The following is a 27764-nucleotide window of genomic DNA, read 5'->3' on the forward strand; positions in this document are numbered from 1 at the left end:
TCCCGGCCCGGCGCCCTTTCCCTCAGCGTCCCTCTCTGGGGCGGGCGCCGCGCCCACCCCGCCCGGGGGTTGCCGGCCTCCCTTCGCTGCGGGCCGGGGCGGAGGAGGAGGTGGCGGGGGCGGGCACAGGGCAAGAGGGGCCGGCCCAAGGGCCGCGCTACGTGTCGCCGAGCCCTTATAGCCCCGGCCCGGCCCGGCTCGGCCGCGCCGCCCGTCACCATGTCGAGCCGACAGCAGACGGTAGGGCCGCGCTGCGGGGCTGGCGGGCGGGGTCGGGGCCGCGTCCAGCTCCCTGAGGAAACGCGCTCCCTGGGTGCCGGCATCGCCGCTTTCCCGGCGGGCGGGGCGGGCGGTTGGAGTGTCGGTGGCACCGAGGCAGGCAGCCGTACGGAGACGTGGGCTCCGGTGGCTCCGGGGTTCGTGCCGGCGGCCGCGGGGCGCCTTCTACCGGGTACCGGGACCAGCGGAGTCTCTGCCGTGGCTTGATAGTGGGACGTTAACCCATCCCCGCGCGGAGGGCGGACGCTCCCTCCGGGAGTCGGTCCGCGTTGTTGCGAACGCGTGGGCGAGGGCCGGGCTGCCCGGCGGGTGAGTCCCGCATCCCTCCGCCCGCACAGATGCTCTCGTCCCGAGCCGCCGTGCCGGGAGCTACCGGCTTCCCAGCCCGCAGCCTCCCCGGCGAGCGCGAAGGTCGGTCCCGCAGCAGGGCTGGGCTCGCCCCTCGCCCCGCTCGCGCCTGTTGGGGTGCACCCCGGGGGGAAACCGGGCGTCGGCATCCAGCGCCGGGTTTGTTAACAAAAACCCGAACAGCAGAGGCAAAAATAGTAATAGCCGGAGCAAAGCTCAGATAGAAATGAAAGCTCTGCATTGCAGCCACGGCCAAGGAAGGCTTTTCCGCCAACCAGCTGCCCTCCCTTACTTCTTGTTCTTGGGATGCGAGGTCTGGGTCCCTCCAGCTGCACATACATTTTCCAGGTCTTAAATCAGAACCAGAAGAAGTCTCTCAGGTTGCTTTTGCTGGTTGGTTTAGGATAGTTTTCTTCTTTTAGTTTGTTACTCCCTTTTTTACCTTGTCATAATTTTTTTCAGATGCATTGGATGCATTCTGAACACACTGGTTATCTGTCTGGGTAGGAATGCAACCCAAACCGCGTGGAACAAAGCTCGCCTGTGCGGCAGGGTGTTCTTGGAAACGTGAAAACCTGTGGTTCAGGGATTATTTCAGGGAGGGGAGGTGTAAGATGTGAGCCGTGTATGGGAGTTTTGTTTATTGCTGTGACAGGAGAGAGGCAATACTGAACTTCCAGAATAATCCCTCTCCTTTGCCTCCACCCTCAGCTGGAAAAATGACCTTTATAAGCAAGATTGTGGCTGACCTTCGCACTGTGACTGTCAAAACAAATGCTGTCTGGTTGACAGTTGTAAGTGTATTTTCATGTGCTTATCTGCCAGGTAAGCGATAGAATGAGAAAAAGCATGATTTTGCTAATTGCAGGAGTTTTTTGTAATTATGATGAAACAGCGATGATATCCCATCAGCGATCCGCCCGGTCTGTCACCAGGGAGATGTGTTGCACACAGTGTAGGTGAAGTTCTCGCTCCTAACACGGTCTCAAGCAGCTCCTAAATTTTGACCATCTCAAGTCAGTATAAAGGTATGGGACATGGTGTTTCCTTGTGATACGGGTCCCTTGATCGCACAATTATTTGCACACTCACGCGGACGATGGCATTCGGTCTCGGTGTAGTTACACAGGTAACATGGTTCAGGAAGGTTGAGGCATCAGGAGCATATCAGAGATTTTGCCTAATGAAGGAACAGGCAGCAGCAGCATGATGTGGTCTGGCAACTACCAGCCTAAATGCTGTTGCTGCAGAGGAGTTTTAATATGGAGGCATTTTTTTTCTTGACACCTTTTCTAGCTGTAACAGCCAAGGTGGGTCCATTGGAAAATGAAGAAGGGATGCACGGAACGATTTGCCCTGCTGAGATCCCTGTTAGTAAGGCAGTTTGTCATTCTCTTGCCCCTTACTTAATCCCCACTTTTCATTCTCCTAACAGCCTGAATCTTTGATAAAAATCCTTATTACTAATAAAATCTCAGGTTTTACCACTTATTCATGGCATGGGTGATGTGTTAATCTTTTTCCCATAGACAAGGCACAAAGCCTCACAAAGAGGCTGGATGTTTCCAGCGATCTTCACTGTCCGAGAATGTGTCAGAAATGGGTTTCAGAGGCAATGTTGAGTAGCTGTCAGCATTTGAACTGCGCAGTAGTACTGGTTGTTGCAAGGTGGACTGGCTGTGCTATTTGACTATGCTTCTCATTTCAGAAATTGAATCATTTCCAGGATTTAAAGCCTAAATTCAACCTGAACACTCTCTGGGGTTTGAGGCTAGCTTGAGGATGTTTTAATTGCATACCTGCTTATTAATTGAAGTTTATAGGAAGGTACAAAGAAAACTCTTTTTTACTTCTGCACATGCCTTTAAAAAGGAACAAGGAACCTTAGTTCTTCCAAAGACCCAAGACTAGATGTGTAGCAGTCTGTCTCTGGCTGGTTAGTACGGAGATGCTGCCTTCATTTCTGCTCATGACATTGCAAGAGGCGCAAAGTCCTCTACGTGCTGGGCAGTGTCCTTATGCTCCCAGACCTCATTGACAGAAAGCAGTTCTTTCTGCCCAGTTTCAGGACTGGCTTTTTGAGGAGAAAAACGGTCTTTAACGATGACCTTAAAGACTTAATGTTCCCGACACAGACCTCCTGTGTGCCCCAGCTGGTGAAATCATGCTCTTGGGAGTAAGCACTCCATAAAGCCATTGCGGTGAGTGTCGTGGAACTGTGGGACTGCCCTTGTTTATTGTGCGGGCACAGCGCGGCATTTAGCCCCATCGAAGTAGCTGCTTGTTCTCCCAAAGACTCTGGCATCGCCGGCATTTCCGCAGCTCGTTACCTCTCCCCTCCCAGCAGCGTTCTCCTAACGAGCAGGAGCAGGACGATACAGATGATGATGTAGTGTGTGCTCCAAGGAAACAAGCTTGCCACGATGCCCAAACCCAACCCTTGCACTGGAAGGGCTGGAGGGCTGGTCCCTTGCCGGGGTGATTGGCTGTGTGGCTTGTGTGGAAAGCGCAGCTCGGTGTTCTATCATGAGTTTGAGGCGTTCAAAAACGCCGTCCTCGCTGGCTGCTTTCAGTGAGCCCCTCTTTGGATGTCCAGAAGTGAGAACCAGGGACTGGTGCTGAAACCGCCTTTTTCTGGGTAAGTGATACAGCTTTGTCATCTGCCTGGGCTTGTCGCAGTGTTCCCAGGAAACAGAATGGTGTGGCATATGGCATGCCTTGTCGGCACTGGGATGCTCTGTAGGCCAGCGGATCACAAAGCTGTAACTTCTGATAGTTCGGGTTTGTTTGTGTAGGGCTTACGTGCACAGCTGCAAATCGCGTGGTTTGTTTGAAGATAAGCTGACATGTAACAGTAAGTCAGGTTTTGGGGTGGTTTTATTTTCTTTACATTTATTTAAAGAGAAGGAAAAACCCCACAGGATCAGATGGCAGCCCAGAGGAAATAAGAAGAGGCTTAGTTTCTTTGCCTAAAAACACTCTCACGCTGAAAATCAGCAGCCGCGGGGCAGAGTTCAGATGGACTGAGTGATACCACAGGCAGTGCTGTAACATGTGTGCAGCTTTATCAGTTCAGCCACAACATGAGGGGAAATAAAAGGCTTATTAAGAAAACCCCAAAGCGTGTGCTCACCTCCCTGCATGCTTATTCTTTACTATATGGACCAAAAGATCTTTATGGATCATCATCTTTAATTTCAAAGCCATTCTGGGCACCGCATCACCGTGACACTTGCATGGGTGACAGCGCAGCGGGGAGCAGTGCCCTCATTTCAGACACTGGTGTGCCTTGGTCTGGGTCAGGTTACCCAAGACCGATGTTTTATCCGGTGATTCAGGTGTCTTGTGTTCACAGCTGTGATTTATTCTGTGAAACGCAGCACCTAACTCATTGCACCGTGACAGTAAAGGGTGATTGTTTTCTAGCTGCTCATTGTGGGCTTATTTCTTGGTGTGTTTTGCACTGCTTTCGTTGCTTTACCTTTCTTCGGTGATCGCTGGAAGGGCAGCAGATGCACTGTTTCAATACACCGTTATCTCAACTGACCTGGTTTCCTATACCTCTTTCCCCTTCCCTCCCAGTTTCTTTTGAAGTCCATCCTTAGCTATGGAAAGGTTACCTTTCCAGCCTGTTTGCCCCTGCCTTGCTGTTTCGTTAGCTCGCGCTGTTTTCTGGGGCCACTGCTGTGCCAGACCCGTGTTTATTAACTGTACTCTGCGCTGCAAGAGCGGGGATGGCCAGGTTGGGGAGTCTTGGGGACAAAGAGGCAGAGAAAGGTTCAGGCTCCTAAATATGAATGCCTCTTTCTTTCCATGGTTCTGGAAGACTGAGCACCCCAGGGCATGGGGAATGAAATAACCAGCTTGGTTTGGTCCAGCTCCAGAAGCTGCAAGCTTGGTGGGCCTTCCTCAGCTATGGGAAGGCATGCCTGGTGTCCCTGGGTAGTACTGTGGCAGCGGGAGCAGCAGAGCATGTTTTCCAGGAGGCTATGTGGACAGACCATCTCCCAGGTCCGCAGAAGGATGTGCCCATGGAAAAGTGGAAGGGTTTTTCTGCTGGGCCAGGTGGTTTCTGCCTGAACAACCCTTCCCTCTGCAGGGAGAGGAGGTGGGTCAGGCCTGGTCCTGGCAGGTGTGCTCAGAGGTTCATCTTTTGTTTTCCCAACAGAACCAGTGGCTCTTTGGGGTTTGTCTTCATCTCCCAGGGGCCTCATTTGGAGGAGCACAGCTGAGCACCACTGCCAGTGGTGGGGGTCGGCGTGGTGGGTGCCATCTGGGGTGCTGGCCAGGGCACCTAAGCCCAGCTGTAACTTCTCCAGCTCGGAGCTGGCATGCTGTTCCCTGTCCTGCTGGGTATTTACCCTTACCCAGGGTAAATACAGACTCTAGCCTCCTCTGGTTTTGGGGTTGCACTGATGAAGTCATGGCCCATTACAAATCTCCACCAAAACCTGTAACTCAGGCATAGGTTTCCATCCATGCTCTCTTTGGGCAGCAAGAGGCTTTCAGCGAGGCAGCAAATGATTTTTGAAGACCCCACGCTACCCAGACATGTGTGCTGCAGCTGCAGCTGAGATGTAGGCCACAGGGATTTTGTTTTTCTGGAATGTTTTCAAGAGAAGTAAGGACATACTTGCGCTTATTTCTTTGTTTGTTTCTTGGTTTTTTTGTTATCGGGCTGATGTTGATCCTGGAACCTGACTTTTGACTAGCCTTTAAAAACGAAAAGGCCTCACCTGCCTGAAGCCAGGTGTTGTAGATAAACTTGCCACTGTATGCCCCCACAAAAGATAAGTGGCACGCAGGGCCCTTGTGAGCACTCCTAACGATGTGCCCTGCCTTGAACTTGCACTTTGGTCACAGTGCTTGTACACTTTGGTATCTCAGAAGTCCATTAAGAGAAATGCCATGTAATTTTGAGTTACTGCTCGTTAATTTGCTATTACTGTGAGTGAGGTGAGTAATGATTATCTCTGATTTAGCTCTGAATCACAGCTGTAGAAAGTGAGAAATAGTTCCTTAATGGGCTCACAGCTTAATCATTCCTAAGTCAAAATTTGCTTGGGGTGTATCATTAACACAAGGAGGGATGCAGAAAAGCCCCGTCAGGGTATTTGGCGTGGATGTGCGTCACAAAATGGGACACTGGGAAGTTAGGATTTCGCCTTAGGTCTGGGAGGTCACTGCTAGTGCTGCCTCCTGTCCCTCGCAGACTGATCCTTTTTTCATTTACTTTCAGCTTGGCTCTATTACAACTATGTGTGTTGAAAGTTTTATCTGCTGGGCGGGTGCCAAGCTGTGTTGGCCTGTCTGGAGAGCAGGACTTGGGAAAGAAGCCCTTTTTTTTTTTTAAAGTTAATTCTTTGTAACGTGGCTTCTCTATACATGCAGCAGTTTGGATTTATTGAGATGAGCTTTTTCATGCATCACTAGAAAATGACCACTTGTACCTACATTTCCAAGACTTTCTGACCTCGAGGTCTTTGTGGCCTCCCTGGCAGTACAAAATGTTTTCTTCAATATCAAACTGTTCTTCAGCTTTCCATTGTGGTGTCAGGCAGGAGGTCATTTTTCAGGCCTGCCCAGCCCTTCTGGTGGGAATGTTGTTTGGTTGCACGGCTGTGGGAATAGAGGAGAAGCCCTCATTTGTAGGAGGTGACTGCTGTTGCGTGGTTGCCTCTGTCAGGGATGCTGGGCACGATGCTGGATGAGACACCTCAGCCATGGCTGGGGCAGCTCATCGCAGCTGTTCCCATCTTTGCAAAACTGGTCTGAGACCACGGGGCTGAATGTGAGGAGCATCAAACTCGGGGGAGCAGCCTGAGGTTTGGGGGAGCTGGTCCTCAAACATGTAGGTTTTATAGGGCTTAAGTACTGCAGGAGCTCACATCTTCAGCTGTTGTTTGCCTCGCTCTCCGCTACCCTTCTATGTCGGTAAAACATACTCCCTCAGGGAGATCCTGGGAGTTTGCGTGAACTTTTGAGTGTCCAAGTAACAATAATCCCCAAGAAAAATGTGGAACTGTCCTTCAAGCAGCCTTTGAGTAGCACGTGAGGACTAAGACCTGTGCCCACACCTGGTTTAGGGAGGGGTGGGGGAAATGCTGCGTAGCCACTTGTTCAAGAAGAGTAAAGAGTTCTTGGTGCTGATTTAGGCAAGGGTCTAGGTAACCCCATAAGTGCTCACGTAATGAAAAGCTTGTATGGGCAGGAAACCTTCACCCTGGCATCTCGGATCTTGAGTCCTCCCCTTGGACTTGGCTGATGCAGCTCACTGTGTAGGTGTTGTGGTTTAACCTGGCCGGCCGCTAAGACAACCAGGCAGCCGTTCGCTCTTTCCCGTCCCCCCAGAGGATGTGGGAGAGAATCGAAAAAGGAAAAAATGATAAAACCCGTGGGTTGAGATAGAGACAGTTTGGTAGGTACAGAAAGGAAGGGGAAGGTGAAGCATGATAATAATACACAGCACCAGTGATGCATGGCACAATTTCTCACCACCCGAAGCCGATACTTGGCTAGTTCTTGAGCTGCTCTGCCTCCTGGCCAACCCCCAGCTATATCCGGAGTGTGACGCCGTATGGTGTGGAATGTCCAGTGGCCAGTCTGGGTCCTGGTCCTGGCCGTGTCCCCTCCCGGCTTCTTGGGCATCCCCGCCTTCCTGCTGGCAGGACGGTGTGAGAAGCTGAAAAGTCCTTGGCTGGTGTTAAATATTCTCATGCTGCATCCAAACTGCAGCACCACACCAGCTGCGAGGCAGGGAATTAACTCTATCCCTGCCAAAATCAGGACAGGAGGGTGGTATGACAGTGAAAGCATCCCTGCCTTCAGCCAAAAGGAACACCGAGGGAGCTGAGGAGGCACCGAGCGAGGCCAAGGTCAGTTTGGCGCTGTCTGTCGTTTCCGACAGCAGCTGAGAGCAAGGACCAGGGAGGATTTTGGCTGGGATGTCACAGTGCATTGTCCCAGCTTCTATTGGTTTACGACTTGAGATCGCAGAGGCTGTGCCTTTCTTCCTGATGGTCCTTGATGAACTTTCCTTCCGTGAATTCAGCTTAATAATTTTTCCCAGCTGAGTGAACTTTTGGCCTGTCCAGCGGAGTTCCCCCATTTAACCATGTCCTGCATGATGGTTCTGGCCGAGTTTCCTCACAGTCATTCTTGCTGCTCCTTTTGCACCTCACAAACCTTAAAAATAGCAGACCAGAATACCAGAAGAGGTGGGAGAGATCTCCCGTGCCTGCTGGCAACCACGGACCATCAAAGTCAAGCACATGAGGTTCAAGATGCTAGGTTTGAGACTTCAGGTCCACCCTGGGCACCGAATGATGCAGTGTGTCCTGTAGAGGAGAAGTCATGCAAGAGGATGAGTTCTTTGATGGAAATATTTTTATTTTAAAACACGATGAAGCTGCTTGAAATGCAGATTCTTCATAGCTTATGGAAAAAAAACCCACTAGAGCTTCTCCAAAGGTCCAGGATTTCTTTCCTGAGAGGGATAGGATTGGGTGCATTAAAAACAGGTGTCTTGCCCCCCCCCCAGTATTGTTTGGAGCTTTGTGCATCTGCGCTAGCCTGGGTGGTGGAAGGAGGTTCTGCTTTCTTACTCAGCAGTGTTCTTCACGCAGACGTCATCGCGCTGTGCAAAGCAGCTCAGCTGGCTGTTGGTCATGGCCCTGCGCTGGGTTTGGCCACAGACATCACTGGGCTATGCTGTCTCTGTGTTTTTTAACTAGTCACCTACCTTCTGGTCAGGTATTTCCCTTCTTCTTGGTTTTCACAGAGGTTAGAGGTGTTCCATCACTTGCTATGGGTGTTCAGTCCACAGGTTTGGTTGGTGTTGCAGCAAGAACATCACTGATGTTCCCCCTTTTTGCAACATAACCGGCTTTCGCATTGCTGGTGGTCCCGCAGCCTTGGCACGAGCCAGAGTGAAGCAGTTCTCCTTCTGCAGTGTCAAACCCATTGTTTGCAAAATGAGCGTGAGCCAAACTGCTGAAATGGGATCATTTAGGGGAGGTTATTTAGCAGAACTGCTCTGAACATACACACACACACACAAAATAGGGCAACCCTGGAAGGATTTCTTGTTCGAATTCTTCTTTTGTCAGCGGCTGACAAGACGCTTTGTTTGCCAAATCCTTGTTGCCCATGCAGCTGTCCCTTGTGATTTCTGGAATGAAGACGGGAAGACTGTGGGGCTTGGGGCATTTTTATATAACATCTGTCCTGGCCTTGCAAATTGCTCCTTAAAATACAGGAGTGCGAGCTAGCATTCCTGCGTTGAGGAAATCGGAGTGGTGGCATCACTGAATTTGGAGATTAAGAGACCCCTGGTCTGGGGGCCTTCAGAGAGGTGGGTTTTAATGCTCAGCGTGCTGGGTTAAAGTCGAGCAGCCTAGAAATCAGTGTCCGGCTTGCAGAGTGGCTGGAGCCTGGTTCTGTTGCTTTTTTGGGCTGGTTTGGTTTTGGGGGGTTTTGGGGTGGTTTTTGTTTTTTGCCAGGCTTGTATAAAACTTGATTGTGGCAATCCAAAAGACACACATTTGTACCAAGGGGAAAATATTTCAGCTGCAGTCAAAAATAAGGTCTCACTAAGAGCGCCAAAATTCCTGTGGGTTAAGAAAAAAAGCCCTTTAGCTAACACCACCTTGAAAAACCTCGTGTGTTAGCGATGCTTGGCACCTCTGACTGTCTGTCTCCAAGCTGAAAGACTGCTTGTTTCGGGTAGCTGGGATGTCTGTGCTGGTCTCCTTAAGATCTTCTGTGTTACGTTCCTGGCAGGGACCAAGGGGCTGAGGTAGTGATGCCAAAAGGAACAAGCGTCAAAGGCGGAGGGTGCCAAGGAGCAAGTGAGGTCTGCTGTGACTGAATCTGAATGAAGAAAGGGAGCCCAGTTCAGCATGGCGAGGGAGTGCTGGCACCCCGGCCCCACTACCTCTGCGGGGTATTTGGTGGCACATCGCTGTGTCACTCAGCTGAGTCTAAAAAAGAAAAGACAACTTCACTTCTGCTCATGGATGGGTGGTGGGAGGGGAGACGTGTCCTGCATGCAGGCACAGTGCAGGGAGTAGGAAGGTGGGTGGTACAGTAGTGCTTTGGGCGCCTGAGAAGTCCCACTTCCCCATCAGGACCTGTGAGCCAGGCTCTGCATCGTGGTGGTGAGATCCCGTGGGAGTGAAATGGGCAAAATTTCCAGGGTAACTCCATTTTTTGGTGGGGTTTTTCCCTGGGAAAGAGTGGAACTGTTTTAGAGGCGCTTCCCGCCTAAGCCCGGTCAATGAATCGAGCTCAAGTTTGGGAAGGTCTATCAGTTTAGGCTTAGCAGAGCTAGCTCAGGACTTAAGAGATTCCGAGGTTTCTCCATCGTTTGCTTCCAGGAGAAAATCCCCCATCTTCCCTCTCTTCCTCCTTTTCTTTTGAGTAGGAGAGTTTTGCTTTTCTGTAGCAAGTGACTCCTTTACAGAAGGTTTCCCCACCGCCACCACGCCCCACCAGTGTTGCTGATGGGACACTTTATCTCCTCAATGACATCAGCTCACCCATTTGCAAGAGCTGACATGGGAATTGCCCTGGTAGAAATAACAAATTTTAAGGAAAAAAAAACCGTAAACTTAATTTCCATGCACCGAATCCAGCTGACAGGACAAAAGGCTTTATTTTTGATGAGATGATAGGATTTGGGAGGGGATTTTCAGTTAGATCAGTCTCTGGAGGCTTGAAGAAGTGTTTCACTTCAAACTTGAAAGCCTGCTTGATCATTTTATAATTTTAAAAGTCTGCTGTACCATTTCCCAAGGCGAGCAGCTGAAAATATTTTGAAAGCCTCTCTTTTCTTTTTTTTTTTCCTTTTTCTTTTTCTTCCCCCTTCCTCTGGGGAAGATGGCCAGGCTGCAGTACCAAAATAGGGCGGGTACTAAGTGCTTAACCGGAAAAAAAACCTCAAACCCAAAAGAATCCCGTTCCTAATGATGTGTGATAACCCTATAAATAAAATCACAGCTGGGGGAGCCCTGTCCCTGCCCTCGCTGTTGGGTCGGGGTTTCCCTGGGGCTGTGGTGAGTGCTGCCAGCTGGATGCTAACCTTGTCCGTAGGAGGCCAGCCCTTTGCAGCGAGCCGGGGTGTGAGTAACGTGCCTGTAATAGCATGGCTCTCCAGAGCCTTTCTCTGCTGGCATCATACTCAGGCTGGTCCGTTGCTGTGTTTTCAGGAGGGAGGCCCTCTCCGAAGCGGGATGTTGCTGCAGCCTGCCACGAGCTTTGGCTCTTGGACCCCTTCCAGCACTCTGCCCGTGCCAGCTACAGCAAGCAGAGGTGCTCCCACAGCCGTGGAGAGGAACTGAGGGCACGATGAGGACATTGTTGTAGAACTTACCAGACTTCACAATGACCAGCGCTGCTTTCTGATGACAGATCTTTCCTCCTGCAGTGCCCTCCTGCATGGCTGAGCAAGGGCTGGCCTGGGGGTGTTGTATGCACTTAGGGGATCTCCTGTATGTCCTGGCCTGCTCAGCTCTGGTCCCTCTTTCTTCTTTCCACCCCTTGGCTGAGGCATGTGGCACTTGTGCTTAGTTCTTGCCCTGGTCTCCATGCAGCCATGGAGATACTGGCAAAAGAAATGGGTGCGTGGAGGCAGGAGGAGCTGCTGCCTTGTCTCCTAGGGTCCATAGTTGATATGTACTTGGATTTCTAGTGGAAGACAGCAAAATGTAATTCATTGCGACAGAAATTTAGGGAAGTGATGTTCCTGTAGTGCATTTTCTGTTAGGGCCAAATACCTCTGGAAGAGCTGATGCTACCTTTTCAGACGCTGTGAACTGAGAAGCAGCAGCTCTCAGAGCGGCAGATGCTGGTTCCTGACTTCCAACAGGTCTGTGCTGTGGTGGAGTCTCTTGTCCCAGAGGTCCTGTCTCTTTATTCAGGAGGAGCCTCTGCGAGCAACCTGGTTTCACAAAGCAGGGGAGCATCATGTCCCACCGAGGCACTGGCCAAAAAACCTTGTTGGAAAAGACACTTGGAAGGTGGCTTGGTCACACCTGATCTTAAAGACACCTGAGGTCTTGGTGTCTCCCAGTTTTTCAGCCTCATGCAGAGGTTCAGCAGGAGGGAAGGCAAAGCCAGGATTTAGCTTCTTGGTCTGCTGCAGCCCTGGCAGAGAGTTTGGAGCTATGTCTTTATATTTTCTCTTGTTTCCTGGATGAGGTAAGCCTGGGTGGGCTGAGCACTGAGGTCATGCAGATGTGGCCGAACAGCAGATTTTCAGAGAAGGGAGGGAGTGTGGCAGTGTCCTACTTAACCGTCTGGCTGGCAGAGGCTGCCCGGCTTTCCTTTGGAGACGCTGCCAGGTCATTTATTGGCTTGCTTGGGGCTGAATTATAGGTAAGAAGTTCCTCTCCCAAACGTCATCTCTTTGATCTAATCTACTGCAGGAAATGCTTACCTGTGTCCCTAAGTTGTCCCCTCCGTGGGGCCCAGCCATCAGGGAAGCGGGTGTTGTGATGATGATTGGATTATCTCTTAAGTATGTTTGGTTTCTGACAGCCAGGTTAAAACTGCGAGACTAAAATCAGTGGGACAGACCATGCCCACTGCTTACCTCCCAGTGGTCCCATGGCGTATTTCCCTTCTAGATGAGATCTCTCCAGGGTTTGCTCTCGCGCCACTGATGCTCATTTTTTGTGGTGCCTTCACTCTGTCTTCAGCTCTGGCTCCCCAAGCCGTGTCCCAGCTGGTGGGTGGATGTTCATGTGGGAAGTTGGTGTTTCCTGCTGAACAATCCATTCCCGGCTGAGCAAGCTGCCAGCCTGGCCATCCATCGTGTGCTCATGTTTCCCACTGTCTTTCACTTCTGGCATAGCCAGCAACAGGGTTAGGAAGAGTTTTCTGGCAAGATTCTTAACCTAGCAGAAAAAAATCAGGGGGATTTGGTACCCTCCAGAGCTCCTGGCAGGTAGGAGAGGTCTGGTGGTGTTGCTGAATTGCAAAAGCACTCTCAGAGATGCTTTCCCAAGCTTCAAAAGACGCCAGCGTGCAAAAAGAAAAGCTCTGAGATGCCTGCACACAGGGCAGGCTTACGGCACAGCGGCATGTACTTTTAACATAATGATCTCCTGACGTCACCCAGGTAGGAATGTTCCTGCACCTTCCTCAGGCACGGATGTTATCAGTGTTTATCTCCCGCGGGACAGATCCACGTAGACCTTTTGCAAAGGCAGGCATGCGGCCGGAGTTCCTCCTGATGCAGCGGGCATGAAGGAGGTTGGGAGCACGTGGGTTCACTTCTCCACGCAGAAGTCTCAGCCTCGTCTGTTGTGGTTTGCAAACAAGTTGCAAAATACCCGCTCGATGGTTTATGGAGCACTATGCCCGAGGAGCGTGTAAACACCGGGCAGGCGTTGCGCCGCAGCCGGGGAGAGGTGGTGAGCTGTCAGGAAGGTGGGTTTGGGCGCTCGTGCCTTGCTGTGAGGGTCCTTAGCCAGGCGGCACGAGTTTCAGAGCAATGCTAGAGCTCGACCAGAGTACACACAGAAGCACACCCCTGTGTGTCTTGGGAGAAGGGATTATTTTTGGGTGCTGGATATTCTGCGTGTGCTCATTTCAGTCTCACTGATGAAGCCTGAAGCCCTGGGGATGGGTGAAAATGAAAGCACGGTGGTGCAGTCTCACCTTTGGCAAGCTTAAAATGTTCAAACAGACTTTTGACAATCCTGGCAACAACAACAAAAAAAAACCCCAAACCAAAACCCAACCCCCAAATCTTCAGCCAGTGTTGCTTTTCTGAGTCACCAGGGTATGTTGGGCTCACTTGCTTTTGGGGCCAGGTGAGGGAGACTTTGGGGTTTTGTTTTGCTGTGGTACTTGGGCTCTGCATTTCTGACAGCATCTTGTCCAGCCCTTCACTCCAACCCCTCAAATAATTGTTTTTATCCCTTGAAACCACTGGGGAAGGCTGAGCCAACAGCCCTGAAAATGCTCTTATCCCAAGGACTTCACATTGAGGTAAAGGCATGGGGTGGGAATGGGTCACCTCAGGCCAGCTCTGGAGCTGCTGCTTCTTCCTCCCAGAGCTTCTTGCAGTGCCATCTCATGGTTGTGGTGCTGACATTGAGGCTTGCCAAGAGTGGACCTTGAAGGTCCATTATCACCATTATTATGATTTATTTACTTTTGACACAGCCATTTTGTACCAGTAAGGTAAGATGCTCTGGAGCGGAGTAGTATTTCAGCACAGGCAGGTGCGGGTGGCAAATCTGGAGCCGTACAGGGGATGATTTTGGAGCATTTTGCTGAAATTGGATTGAAAATGGGTGTGAAATCCGGAGCATAGTTGTAAATTTCCATGGTGGGAGATTTGGAGATTGGTCCCTGCTGCGATGCTGGCCTCTTGGAACGGTGGCACAGAGAGGTGTGGAGAGGAGGGTGCTTCCTCTCCTCTGATACAGGGTAATTCTCACCCACATTCCCACATCACCCACAAAATACCAAGCCTCCAAGGAGCACTTGTGCTTTTGCTGAATCATGCAAAGGTGTTCATGGCCCAGCAAGCGGGGGGGTGGAAATCAGGCGATTTCGCCAGCGTGTTTAACAGCGACCTTCGACTTTATTGTCTCTCCCATTCACCTTTCGTTTTCTTTTTTTTTTTTTTTTCCCTTATCAATTTATTTTTTCTTGGACAAATGGAAGATAACTTCCCTCCTGCGACTCCAGGCCTAGAAATATTTATACAGTGAAATGTAAATCACGGGAAAGCCCAGACCCACTCTTGTACTGATAATAGGGAACAGATAAACCTGCAGCCACACACAATCCAGCTGTGGAGAAAATATTTATATCCTCTCTCTTTCTTGAGGCTTTTCCTTTGGCTGCCTCAGTTGGAAACGTAATCAGTGCAATTAATAAGGTCTTGCAGGTATTTTATGTACCAAAAGCCTCTGTTGAAGTACCGTTGCTGGAGCCGGCTCTTTCAGCCGAGAGGCTGGGGCTGCTCTGCCTGCTTAGGAAGTACCAAAATTCAGGTCTGCAGCTCAGCATCTTGCCGGTCACATGTTTGCACTGGGAAGTGGTGTTTTCCCTGCCTCCCATCCTACCGTCTTCCCTGGATGGGTCCCAGACTTGCTCAGCTCGGCTCAGCCCTGTTATCTCGCTGTTTCTTGCTCCAGCTCTAATTATTCCCTGCGTTGTGTTAAACACAGCAAGTAAATTAGCACCTTCGGTCGCTTTTGTTTTGCAAGCGCAATTAAAATAATAGAGGAGTCTGCCTGTGTTGTAAAACGCCGAAGCAGCAGGGAGTGTGCCGCCCGTATCTCCACGGACTCCGTGTCCAGCCCTGCCCACCCATGGGTGTATCGGTCACCTGGCAGCACTCCCGCGGCAAGGCACTTCACCTTCTGCCGCTGCCAGCAGCGGTGGCCACGAGGGCATTGCCACCAGACTCCATCCAAGCAGAGGCAAATAGTGCCTTCAGATGATAAGCTCAGGCAGAAATCCCACCTACAACGTATGGTGCTGCCAAAATTGTCTGCGGTGGCTCGTGGAGATCTTCAACGAATTCGCATTTGTCTCCCTTACACCCAGTTGAATTTCCCTGTTGTAGAGAGAGCACCGAGGTAATGAAAACTTTGTTGTTCTGCTTTGTTTGCAGCAGGGATCAACCAACGTGGTTTACCAAGCCCACCATGTCAGCAGGAGTAAGAGAGGACAAGTCGTCGGTACCAGGGGTGGATTTCGAGGCTGCACGGTTTGGCTGACAGGTACTTTCATCTGAGCGTGAAAGTGCGGCTTCATGTGCAAAACCCCCTTGCGTGCATGAGTGTGACTTGGAGGTGAGGATGTGGGATCTGCAGGAGACGTCACCATTCCTTGTGAACCGGGGATTGCAAAACATTTATGCATGGGAAGCGCCGACATGTGGTGTTGGTGCAGCAGGAGACTGTCCCTGGCAGCTGCGGCCCAGAGCGCATGTCGTCTGAATGGATTTCTCCGCTGTTACTGCGCTCCTTCGAACACATCAGGAGCCCTTGGGGTCACACATGTTGTTCCTGAGTGCGTGGCTGAGGAAGCCTTGGCTTGGACCCAGCCAGCCCTTGGCAGTGAAACATGCCTGGGGCTGTCCCAGGCAGCGTGCGGATGTTTTTGTTCTGTGTGGGTGGGAAGTTGATGGGGACACCGAAGCTTTCTGTGTTAGGGGAGAACTCAGGAGCAGCACAGCAAGGCAGCACCTCGGCTGAGGCACAAGTGCTGCCAGGCAGCATGTGGCGCTGGAAGCAACTCCTCCCGCAGCCCATGCGGGCTTCTTGACGTTGTTTTTACGCCATCCGATGTGTTGCCTTTCTCTGCTGAATTCTTTGGGGATTAAGGGCTGCTGGAACTGGCAGCGGCTGTCTTTTGATCCACTGATATTTACGCGACTATCTTTTGATGCTTGTCTGGTTGTTTCTTCGCTTGTTAAATATTTGGATTTTCTTTGACTGCGGAAGATGTTGAAAGACATACTTGGAAGGGTTTGTAAAGCTGTTCTGATTTGCCTTCGTACCAGCTTAAGTGCCAGGTGCTGGATTAGAAGACATTTCTGGTTTGTTGTCCTCTTTAATTTCGAAAAGATGGCCAAGGCCTAATCTGCTTTAATATCGTTTCTGAAGCCAAAAGGCAATTCCAGTTTCCTTCTCTTTCAGATATCACTCAGAAATCCCATGTCTGAAAGGTTTGAGCTTCTCTGGATGCTGATTATTCTAGGAAAGAGATGGTCTCTTTCTGTCAGTTTAACTTTGAGAGACCATCATAAAGGGTTTTTTCATGCCCTGTATGGATTAGAGGGAAGGGCATTTGAATGCTGCATGCTGCCAGCTCACGGGCTATCAGTTAGCCTGGTGTACAACAAAAACCGATGGCACAGCCGGCAGGACTTACCTCTGCCCAGACAGGTTTCCTCTCCGGCGCAAACACGGACATTCTGCATTGGGCCAAAAAGTCCACCTCGCTCAGGGTCTTGTCCCCATGAGTGGTCGATAGTAGGTGTCATGCAAAGGGTGCCAGAAGGGGTGAGCAGATGATGCTATCTCCCTGGGAGATTCTTCAGGGCGAAATGTTTCCTGAGACAGGTGTGGTGTTTGGAGGTGTTACCTCCCCTGAAGTCCTCTTCCATCTCAAGGACTTTTCAACACCCAGGTCCCCACCCAAGGGAGAGGAGGAGTTTGGCACTCCAGGTGCACTCACTGCTTTCTGACACAGCCAGTAGGAAGTGATTTTTGGTTTTTCAGATGGAGCTGGGATGGGAAGCAGCCACCTCACTTTGGATTGTGCCTGGTGACTCCAGGAGATGCACGCAAGCAAAGATGTGCTTTGGTCTACACACCCATCCTGCTCCTGTCACACAGATGTGCATGAGTGGGTGGTGCTCCTGCAGAAGGAGGTGTCCATAGGTGCAGAGAGGCAATTACTTCTGCTGCAACCTGTCACAAGAACCTCTCCTTGGGTTCAGTCTGGGAGAGCAGTTGGCTGTTCATGGGGGCAACAGGAGGAGGAAGATGTAGAAAGGCTTACAGGCAACAGCATCCTTTTTAGCTTCCCTTACGTACTGGTGCCTACTTGTCCCACTGTGGCCCGGCAAGAGGTGCTTTTGCAACGCTGCTGGGTGGAACCTGTCCAGATGTTGGGATACAGCAGCTTTTCCCATGGCTTTAATGCCTTGCTTTCATTCAGGAGGGTTGCCCAGGGCTCTGTGGTGGTAACTGTGGGGCTAAAAAGATGAACCCAATGTTGCTGCCCCATTCCTTTCTTAAAGCAGCTTCTGACAGAAGTCATGTCCAACCTCAAACATGAAGGCATAACCTACACTCATCTGACCTCAAACTTGAACCTCACTTTTCTGTCTCCAACAGGCCTTTCTGGAGCTGGCAAGACAACCATTGGCTTTGCTCTGGAAGAGTACTTGGTCTCTCATGGCATCCCCTGCTATTCCCTGGACGGTGATAATGTTCGGCATGGCTTGAATAAAAACCTGGGTTTCTCGGCTGGGGACCGCGAGGAGAACATCCGCCGCATCGCGGAGGTGGCCAGGCTGTTTGCTGACGCTGGGCTCGTCTGCATAACTAGTTTCATTTCTCCTTTCGCAAAGGTAAACTCCTCTCTTCTCTGGGCAGCCTTGATCTCGTGAGAGCTCTCAGGGAAGGGCAATTTCCGTAGAGGGCTTCCCTAGGTGTGCCAGCAGATACTCCTTTTAACTCTTCTTTTGTCAGACACCACTGATACAGCTGCATGCAGTCTGTCCAGATTCCTGGAGGGCAGTTTGGCCTGGCCTCTTGGAATATAGTCAGTGTTACGAATGGATTAAAAGCCGGGAAAAGCTTCAAATCTCCCTACAGAGACTGCTACTATCAACCTGTTAGGAGACAGAAAAGAGACGTAGCAGCAGTAGCCTGTTGTAGTGCTGGCATCGCTCTGTCTGAAGAAGAACTGACTGTGGGTTTCAGCTTCCTGAGAATGCTGGGTGGCTGCCGTTATCAGGCTGATGCAAGCAGTTCCTTTTTCTCCACACAGGGCAGAGATACTATATTCCCATAATAAAGTTCCACTGTCCCCGTTAACAGAGAGATCTTGATGTTTCGGGTGGAAAAAGCTGAAAACAGATAGAAGTTGTAGATTACTTTTTTTTTTTAAAGAAAAAAAAGTATCTTTAAAGAAAAAGGGGTAAGGAAGATAAAAACCCTTCTTAGAATTGGTGTAAATTTAATAAACCTAGAGCAGAGACGAATGTGTTGAATTCCAGGACATGTCATGCAGGCACGTCCCAGGTGCTTGCTGCAATCCTGACCCACGATTTTCCCATCTCTCTTCTAACAGGATCGTCAAAATGCACGGAAAATCCATGAGGCAGCTGGACTTCCTTTCTTTGAACTCTTCGTGGATGCTCCTCTAAACATCTGTGAGAGCAGAGATGTGAAGGGCCTGTACAAAAAGGCAAGAGCTGGCGAGATCAAAGGTATGGAAGAGCAAGCTGTTACTTTGCCTTTTGCTTTCCAAAGCATTGTGCTGCGTGTCATTGCGGCTCTGCACATAGAGGTGGGTTGCTAGAGGCTCTTTGTCGTGCACAAGAGTATCCTGTTCCCCTAATTTCGCTGTCACAAATGCTGCCTGTAGGACCCAGTATGGTTGAATGCTCACTGGTTGGTTGTACAGCATTGTTGGCTCTAGGGCACTGACTACTACATTGAATTAATTTAGTCTTGGCTTAATTGCCTGTAGGATTCACGGGGATCGACTCCGAATACGAGAAGCCCGAATCTCCTGAACTAGTGTTGAAAACAAACGTCGCATCAGTGTCTGAATGTATTCAGCAGGTTGTGGAGCTCCTCCAAACACAAGTAGGTCATATTTTTATGCTACTGCTGCCAGCAGCTTGTAAAGCTGCTTTTGGATCCGATCCTGAGTTTGTGGTGTTCCCCTAAAACCCAGCACGTCACTTACAATTGCTGTCTTGTCTCTCTTTCAGAACATCGTGCCTCGCAGCTCGATTAAGGATGTTCTTGAGCTGTTTGTACCTGAAAACAAACTCGAGAGTGCCCGAGCTGAAGCAGAGCTGCTGCCATCTGTAGAGATCACTCAGGTATCATCGTGCATGGAGGTGGTGCTGTGATTAAGGCTGGATGAGGCACTTAGGGATGTGGTTTAGTGAGTAATATAGACGGTAAGGGGATGATTGGACTGGGTGGTCTTGGAGGTCTTTTCCAGCCCTGATAGTTCTATGATTCTATACTATGATTCAGTCACTACTCAGCTGTTTGAAGGGTAGAAGTTTTGACTGGGATGTTGGTAGAGGGGTCTCTTCCTCTGACAGCCATGCCTTTCTGTGGCCGTGATTTATGGCAAGATGAAGCATGGTCCTGATCCTCAGCCATTTTCTGCCGTGTCCCCACCCTGTGCTGTAGCAAGCCAGGGCTGTCAGTCTCCTTTGTTGTGCTCATGCAGCCCCGCAAAGCAGTTCTGCCACCAGAGTACCAAGTCTGGCCTAAAAAACCCAACCCCACCCAGTCCCCCATGGCTCTCTCGCCCTTTATGAACGTGCTGTGTTTGAAGCAAAGCCAATGAGCGCGCTGTCGCAGTGGAAGGGAAGGAAAAGCAACCTCTGAGCGTGACCTGGTGACAGGAGTGCCGTTTGGGTTTGTTTTGCAGCTGGATCTGCAGTGGGTGCAGGTGCTGAGCGAAGGCTGGGCCACTCCTCTGACCGGCTTCATGCGCGAGGCAGAGTACTTGCAAGTGATCCATTTTGGCACCCTGCTGAATGGTACGAATCCCCACGCGTTGCGTTAAGGCTGGCCCGCAAGCCGCCGCGGGACGCGGTGCTTACCCTGCGGGACGCGGTGCTTACCCTGCGGCAGCTCGGCAGGCGGCCCTACGGAGGAGCTCGATGCTTGGCCCTGTTACCCTCCTTTCTTCTCTCGCTTGTTGAATGCGGGGGCTCGTAAGGGAGCGCGGGGGTTAGGATGCTGTGCTCCCAAACGCACTGGAGGGTACCGGTGGTGACAGCGTGCCGTGCTGTGGCTGGGGCCCTGGCTCACAGCTTCGACATCTCGCACGGTGCCGACCAAGCATTTTGGCAGACATTGCACGGCTCTTTTCATGCTTGGTTGTACCAGGGTAAATAAAGATGTAGACCCAGAGCCAAGTAAGCAGGGAGGCTGCCAGGCGGAGCTTGAGGAGGGGGGAAAAGGCGGCTGTTCCTCTGAAACAGGAGCAGAGCCTGATTTCACTTTCCCCCACCTGTTTTCCTTCTTACCTTACTTGAAATCAGAGTTACCTCACCATTAGCCACACATTAGAGATGCTTTGTCGCTGGAAAAAGCGGAGTATTGAGGCAGTGCTTGTCTGCACCCCAGACCGGGTTGGTAGATATTTCCGTGCCGCCGCTGTGACTTCACACGCACACGGGCCTCTCACTTTGGGCTCTCTAGACCCGATTGTGATCTCCGTCCTTGGGGATTTGGGATCTTACCAAGCGAGTCCCATCGACTCTTGCCATCTTTCCAGCAGATCCCGTGGTGGTGCGGGGCAGCGGCCGGCTGCTGGTACCCAGATTTGGGCACTGCACAGCAGATGAAAAGCTCAGGGCTGCTCACTTTGGACTGGAGGAGTGTCTGTGCGGGGGCTTCTGCTTTCACACACTTTGTAGCCTTTTACCTCCCACCTGGTGTGCAGACAGCCTTTGAAAGCACATGTCCTCATTACCAGACCCTGGTCTGTGGTCTTTGTGCTGCCTGTTGAGGCTGACGAGGTCGCAGAGGCACCCAGTAGTGACCACATTGCTTTGGAGCTCCGTACTTTGTGCTGGAGGCTCCTCTCAGCAAGCACTTTGGTTTTGGGGCACTCTCCCAAACCTGTTGGCATCACTGAGCACATTCTTCCAGTCAGGATTTGTAGAGCGCCACGGGGTCGGAGGCAAAGCCCAGGATACCCACTTTTAGTGGGGAATTAACCCTCCAGAACAAGGTCTTTGCAGTAGAGGGTGTCAGCATCAGTCCTTAGTCCATGTTTCCTACACCAAGGTCTCCAAACTCAACATCTGCATGGTCAGGCCTGCAGGGTAACATCTGGACAGGAAGGAGAACATCCCTGCTTTGCTTGTGTGAGCTTTAGGGAAGGGTGGAGGGTTTCCATCTCATGGTGCAAAGGCTGGAGAGAGTGTGGCCAAATAGAGGTTTGAGGCTGGTCTTTCTGGAGTCGTTGGTCTAGCCCATTTGCACTGAGGTGTGGGTGCTGTTTTTGGCCCCTCCAGCTGTCCCTGGAAGGGCTGCAATCATTTTGGTGGACATGTGCAAGTTAGCGCTCCTCTTGCTTGGACTTTGAGCAGTAAATCCCACCTTGAAACTACCAACAGTTGGGTGTGGATGAGGCACTTTGTGAAGGGGCATGACAGCCACCAGGAAAAAAAAGTGGCTGTCATAGAGCAGCTTGAGTGCCGCAGAGCCTCCAGCGCTCGGCCCTCCACACCAGTGACACGCTGGGGCTGGGTGACGGCCAAAGCGTGGGTGTTGTACGTCGCTCCCCGCCAGCGTGACCCGCGTTGGGTGGCTGAGTGCTGGGGAGGCTGGAGCAGCACTGGTGAGCACCGTGGCTGCACCAGCGGGCACCCTGCCAGCGGCGCTTGCCGGAGGTTTGAAATGAGCAACTTTGGGTCTCGGATTGGCTGCTGTAAGTGGTGTCTGTGAGTGTTAATTATCTTAATTGTGTTTGTGTTCTCCCAGGGAGGAATCACTCTGTAGCTGGTATGTATATAACTATTCTTGGGTTGTATGGAAATTGCTTCAATCCACATTAATTTTTGCTATAAATGAATATTTGGAGATCTACCAAAACCAAGAAGACAATTGTTAAGGCCAGACATGATTCAGCTGGTTACAAAGTGGCATAATGCGCCCCATGTACCACCAACCGATCTTCACAAGAATCCCAGTTGTGATTTGTAATCAGAGTCGTGATTTCCTCACTACCTTTGCTGGGGTGGTTTTTATTTTTATCCTTATTTTTTTTTTCCCTTAACTCTTTTTTTGCAATCAGAAATGGAGCATAGAAACCCTCAGCTGCAGCACCATTGATAATCCAGCTTTTTCCATGCTGGCCACCTTGGCTGATCACTGGTTAACATCAGGAAGTTGATAGCGATCCCTTGGCACTGTAGACATGATTATTCATTGAGGTGCTTGGGAATCGCTGTCCCACAGGCGAATGATACCCAGCTGTGAATTAAAAACCAAACCCTAAATGCAAACACTTTCAATGAAGATGTTCTTAAAAATCCACAGCAGAGTTGGAATCCTCAAATTAAGACTCTCACAACGGTGTGAAATGATTTGGGTCAGATCAGAAGGAGTTGCATTAGTGATTTGTTCCTTCTCATCTGTGATTGGAAACCCACGGGAGGGACCGATTCTTCTTTGCTAATATGGGGACATCCAAGGAGGAATGGGGGGGACCTTAGTGGAGTGAGAGGATAAAACTGATGTGACTTCGAGGGGTTTAGAGGCAGTGCTGAAATTAGAAGGTATGCATGCAGATATGGAGTTGTTGTGAACGCCCAGAGAACTTGAGTGAAAATGTGCTCTGAGGAGGGGCAGAGGAATAGGAGGAACAATAGAGAGAGAGACAGAAAAAAGCACGGGTCACGCAGGGAAGCGCGATGGGGTTTTCCCTAGGGAAGAGGCGGCTCGGGGTAGGGGGGGCACAGGGAGTGAGATGCCCCAGGGAGCAGTGAGCCGGAGCCAGGGTCGCATTTTCCAAGTCCATTTAAATTTTTCAAAAGAGACTTTACAGCATGCTAACTGGAGATGAACCAGCCTTTCCACGGAGATAGGGGCCAGAAGGTAATGAAATGTTCCAGGGCTGTGTAAGACATCTCTGGCCCAAGGAGAAGGAGCTTTCGTATGCCGCTAACATCGCTGCTGTTCAGCACTGTGGGGGAGAAACAGGGCAAGGAATAAATTTAGGTGACTGATGGAGCTAGTCCTGGAAAACTTGGCTCTCCAGAAGGAGAACATGCGCCTCTGAAGGCCTCCATTGACTCAGTGCCCAAGACCGGTGCCCAAGGACATTAAGATCTCCCTCCTTCTCTTGCCAGACGGTGTGGTTAACCTGAGCATCCCCATCGTGTTGCCAATCTCCACGGAGGACAAGGAGCGTCTGGAGGGCTGCGAGGCGCTGGCGCTCAGCTACGAAGGACGCAGGGTGGCAATCCTGAGGAAACCCGAGTACTTCGAGCACAGGAAGGAGGAGCGCTGCGCCCGCATCTGGGGCACCACCTGCGCCAAGCACCCACATGTCAAAGTAGGTTTGTCCCCTTCCTGCTCCAGGAAACTTGGCCAGGATGGGAGATGCAGGCAGGGGCTGGAGCAGCAAACCTTTCCAAGGTTTTGAGGGATGTGGGTGTCCTGTCTGCTCTCCAAACCCAGCTCCTCACTGGGAACCATTGTGTCCCAAGCAAGCGGGACTGGAAGTTTAGGCTCGCATGTTAATGCCACGCTTGCTGCGTAGCACAGGGCGAAAGGGAAGGTGAGCACGCTGCTGAGGAGCTGCTCCTCTGATTCGCTCGCCTCCACCAGCGTGCCTTTGGTATGACCACCAGCTTAGCCCCCAGGGTTTTCCTGCCCTTGGAGCGTGATGATTTCAGTGATGCTACCGAATGCTAACGCTGCAGCTCGCAGACTCCTCGCTCCTTTTAGCTGTGTTTCCCTCCTCAATTCGGCTGGGTCGCACAGGCAGCCAACAGGCAGCATTTTTTCAGCTTCCCCCTTCCTGCTTCCCCTCTGGCTGTACAGAGAACATCATCCCTCAGAAAGGCAGAGGTCCGGGCTGTGCCCAGTGACTCGAGGTGCCTGCTTAAAAAGGCAAAGGCCACATTAATTCTCTATCCCCTACCTTAAAATAACCCTTTCAGTTATTCATCAGCGGCTGCTCATCTTGGAACAGGATTACTCCTCCTGCACATTCCCAGGAGAAAAGAGGAAACGATGAGGTGGGGCAAGGTCTTGTGCTGTAACTTGTAGACCCCCAGCTGGGTGGCACTGGGTTCGCATGGTCACCCTGCGAATGTTTGCTGCCCTCGCTGCACTGAACAAGAAGGGGACATTGCCCTACAAGGGAAGTCAGGCCTGAGGCTTATCACAGGAGATGAGGAAAGGGAAGAGGAGGTGTTTTGCTGTCCCCTCCATAATACACGTGTGCGTAATTCACAGATGGTGATGGAGAGCGGAGACTGGCTGGTTGGTGGAGACCTCCTTGTGCTGGAGAAGATCAAATGGAACGACGGGCTAGACCAATACCGCCTGACACCGCTCACTCTCAAGAAGAAGTTCAGGGAGATGAATGCTGGTGAGTACCTTGGGTTAGCGCTGGTGGCACGGCTCTTCTTGCCCTGCCCAGCACCAGGAGATGTGTGCAACCTTCAGCTCTCAGCACTTGCAAAATTCCTTCTGGCTGCTCCCAAAATGGGACTGTTTGGGTGGGGTGAGCAGTCGGAGTGACACAGTCGGTGCTGTACAATGAGTGGCATTTGAGTTAAGAATGGTATTTGAGTCCTTGGTTAAGAACAGTACTTGTGACAGGCTGCATTCTCAGCAGGCCTCTGGAAAGCGTTGGGTGGCCTGCCCATGTCCTCCCCCGCAGGTCAGAGCCTCTCTTCCTGCACAGCCCTGTGCTGACGTGCTTGGCCTTCACACATGGGGCAGGTATCTTCTCTCACCAGACGCTGACCAGTGTCAGACACCTCCCCTCGCTCCGGGGAGAGAGCACTGGTCTTTCTGAAGGTGCCAGGGAGCTTGGAGAGGTGGCAGGTCACTCACAGAGTTGGGGAAGTGACACCAGTGGCATGTAAAAGCATAGTAGAAGAGCTGACAGGACTGAAATCAGCCCCAAAGGAAGGATGCGCAGTGAAAGTAGACTTGGCAGAGCAACAAAGGGGCTCTGTAATGTCTGTGAAGCACTCATCAAAGATATTCGAGGTCTCGCTCGTGGGAAGATGTGACATGCAGCTTACAATGTACCTGCCTTCTGGCTGTGTGGAAGTGTAACATGAAGGGAGGGAGATCTGATGGTCAGCGCAGGCCTGTGACCCTCTGCCTCTTTCTCTTTTAGATGCTGTCTTTGCATTTCAGCTGCGCAACCCCGTCCACAACGGGCACGCCCTGCTCATGCAGGACACGCGGCGCCAGCTTTTGGAGAGGGGTTACAAAAACCCCGTGCTCCTCCTGCACCCCCTGGGAGGATGGACTAAAGATGACGATGTCCCACTGGAGTGGCGGATGAAGCAGCATGCGGCGGTGCTGGAGGAGCAAGTCCTGGACCCCAAGTCAACCATCGTTGCCATCTTCCCCTCTCCCATGCTCTACGCTGGCCCCACAGAGGTAACGGAGCCATTGGCTGCTGGCTGCGACAAGGGGGAAGCATGTCTGGGTGGATGCCGGCTGCTTGCGGCAGCTTGACTCCGCGGGCTCCCGCTCTCCGGCAGTCTGCATGGAGAGCTGGGGAGAAGGGGCTAGAAACAGACCTTTCTGCTGCAGACTTTTTCTGTTGGGCAGGGATGCCGATTTGTTTTCTCCTGGTGGTTTCCCTAAATTGGTGGAATGAGAGTGGTAGGCGTTGAACCTCCCTTGCAGGAGGAAGGAGAGGGCAGCAGTGGGCATCCAGAAAGGACGCCGCCACCTCTGCTTGCTGCCGGATTGGCATGAGACCGGTTCCCATCCCCAGTGCTTTGCAAGACCTGTCTGTAGGAGAACCATGGTGTTGCATCAGGCCCATGCGGTGGGACCTGAGTCTGGGCAGCCCAATCACCATGAGAAACTGCAGCATGGCTGCTGATGCCTCTCCTTCTACCCTGCGTGTGGAACGCCTGGATGTCTTCCAGGGCAGGTGGCTCGTTTGGTGCCCAGCCCTCAGGTCGTGCCCCTTGTGTCTCTCCCTCACAGGTGCAGTGGCACTGCCGCGCTCGCATGATTGCCGGTGCCAATTTCTACATTGTGGGGCGTGACCCTGCAGGCATGCCTCACCCTGAGACCAAGAAAGACCTCTATGAGCCCACACAGGGGGGGAAGGTCCTCAGCATGGCACCGGGCCTGACCTCAGTGGAAATCATACCCTTCCGGGTGGCTGCCTACAACAAGTTGAAAAGGGCCATGGATTTTTATGACCAGAAAAGGTAACGGACGCCGCGGCATCGCTGTTTTTCTTTGGCTTACCCAAGCGCGGGTGGTTTGTGATCCCGGCTGGCTTGTGGCTTGCCAGGGGAGTGGGAAAAGGAGCTGTTCTTCCACTGAAGGAGAGGAATGGGGGAGGATCCTGTGAAAGCTGCCTGCCTTCCCCTCTACAAGCTGACGCCAGGTCAGGGGTGGGTTGTGTGAAACTAAAGCTGTGCTTTGGTAGCTTCCAGGGAGGATATAAACTGCCTTAGGGGACAGAGTAGCAGGAGAAACACAGCCTCTCACGGCTAGAGAAGTGTGTCATGTACTACTCTGGCTCCTCTCAAAAGAGGAAGTCCACAGCTGCCGATAGTAAACCTGGGCGTGCAGCTGTGGGCAGGTGCCGCCAGTGCCTGGAGGTTCCCACTGCCGCGCTTGGTGTGTCAGGAGAGCTGTGCTGGGCACGACTGGCTGGTGGTGCTGGTCTCACCCGTCTCTGTTCCGCGCAGGCACGGCGATTTTGACTTCATCTCAGGAACACGCATGAGGAAGCTTGCTCGCGAAGGTGAAAACCCACCAGACGGTTTCATGGCCCCCAAAGCTTGGAAAGTCCTAACTGAGTACTACCAGTCGCTGGAGAAGAAGAATTAACACTACTCCTCCTCCGTAGAAATACTTGTATTAAGAGTGAGCGATGATTGATTGATTCCCTATGACACAGATCAGTTACTTGGCATTTCCAGCGCTCTGACCATAGAATTTTCCTACCTGGGTCAGAGTGAGTTGTACTAATCAGAAATACTTCGAGCCTTGACAAATACCTTCTCCCCTTGAAGCTGCTGGGAGCGTCCCCATGGAGCTGGAAGGGGAGGGCAGCAGGCCCTTCGTTGCCAGCTGAGCATGGCTGCAGGAAGCCCAGCACAGCCTCTAGCCAGGCCAGCTCCATCGTTCTGGTGCTGCCTAGGCTGTGCACTGGCCCCTGGGACTTGGCACTGGGGTAAAGATGTACCTGGGGCCTGTGTGGAGCAGAGCAGAAGTGCCTCTCTGCTACCCCTCACCCAGTGCTGCCCGAAGAGGCAGGAGCAGCCACCAAAGCCAGGAGCGGTTGGTGCTGCCAGGCTGGGAGAGGAAAACAGGTCCTCGGTGCTCAGATCCCATCGCTGCTCTCCAGCTTGTGCCTTAGACAGCTTTTGCTATCAAACAGTGGGAGGTTTTTTTAAGCCCTTTTATAAAAAGAATATTTTTAATCAGCCTCGACCTTCACCAGCTCCTTGCGGCCGAGTCAGTTGCCGACTTTCCTTCCTCACTTTCCTCCTGCTTGACCCCTCTGGTCCAAACAAAAGCTGGGCAGCTGTCCTGGGAGGCACCTTAATGCCTGGGAGATCTCTGCAAAATCTCGGGGCCTCGAGCAAGAACTGGGGACGCTGCTCACTTGCTTTTGTGGGTGTCCCTCCAGCTGGCCGGGTCAGATCCTCCTTTCCT

General features: G+C 51.7%; 1 protein-coding gene across 1 annotated transcript; it reads left to right on the forward strand.

Moving 5' to 3' along the window:
- The first annotated feature begins 201 nt into the window (after nt 1-201).
- On the forward strand, nt 202-27764 carry PAPSS2 (3'-phosphoadenosine 5'-phosphosulfate synthase 2). The gene is made up of 12 exons (XM_084265361.1): nt 202-240; nt 15269-15374; nt 17502-17737; nt 18463-18601; nt 18865-18983; nt 19112-19225; nt 19792-19903; nt 23231-23436; nt 24345-24480; nt 25243-25511; nt 26073-26302; nt 26792-27764. The coding sequence occupies exons 1-12, from the start codon at nt 220-222 to the stop codon at nt 26931-26933; spliced, it is 1830 nt and encodes a 609-aa protein (XP_084121487.1). The 5' UTR covers nt 202-219; the 3' UTR covers nt 26934-27764.

This window comes from Gallinula chloropus (genome assembly GCF_964237585.1).
Source record: "Gallinula chloropus genome assembly, chromosome: 5".
Lineage (NCBI taxonomy): Eukaryota > Metazoa > Chordata > Aves > Gruiformes > Rallidae > Gallinula > Gallinula chloropus.

Bases quoted from the DNA above. Each gene is read 5' to 3' on its own strand.
- PAPSS2 (XM_084265361.1), top strand. From the start codon at position 220: ATGTCGAGCCGACAGCAGACG. The intron at 19,226-19,791 runs GTATCATCGTGC...TTTGTTTTGCAG, and splicing joins CATCTGTAGAGATCACTCAG to CTGGATCTGCAGTGGGTGCA. The intron at 24,481-25,242 runs GTGAGTACCTTG...TTTCTCTTTTAG, and splicing joins GTTCAGGGAGATGAATGCTG to ATGCTGTCTTTGCATTTCAG.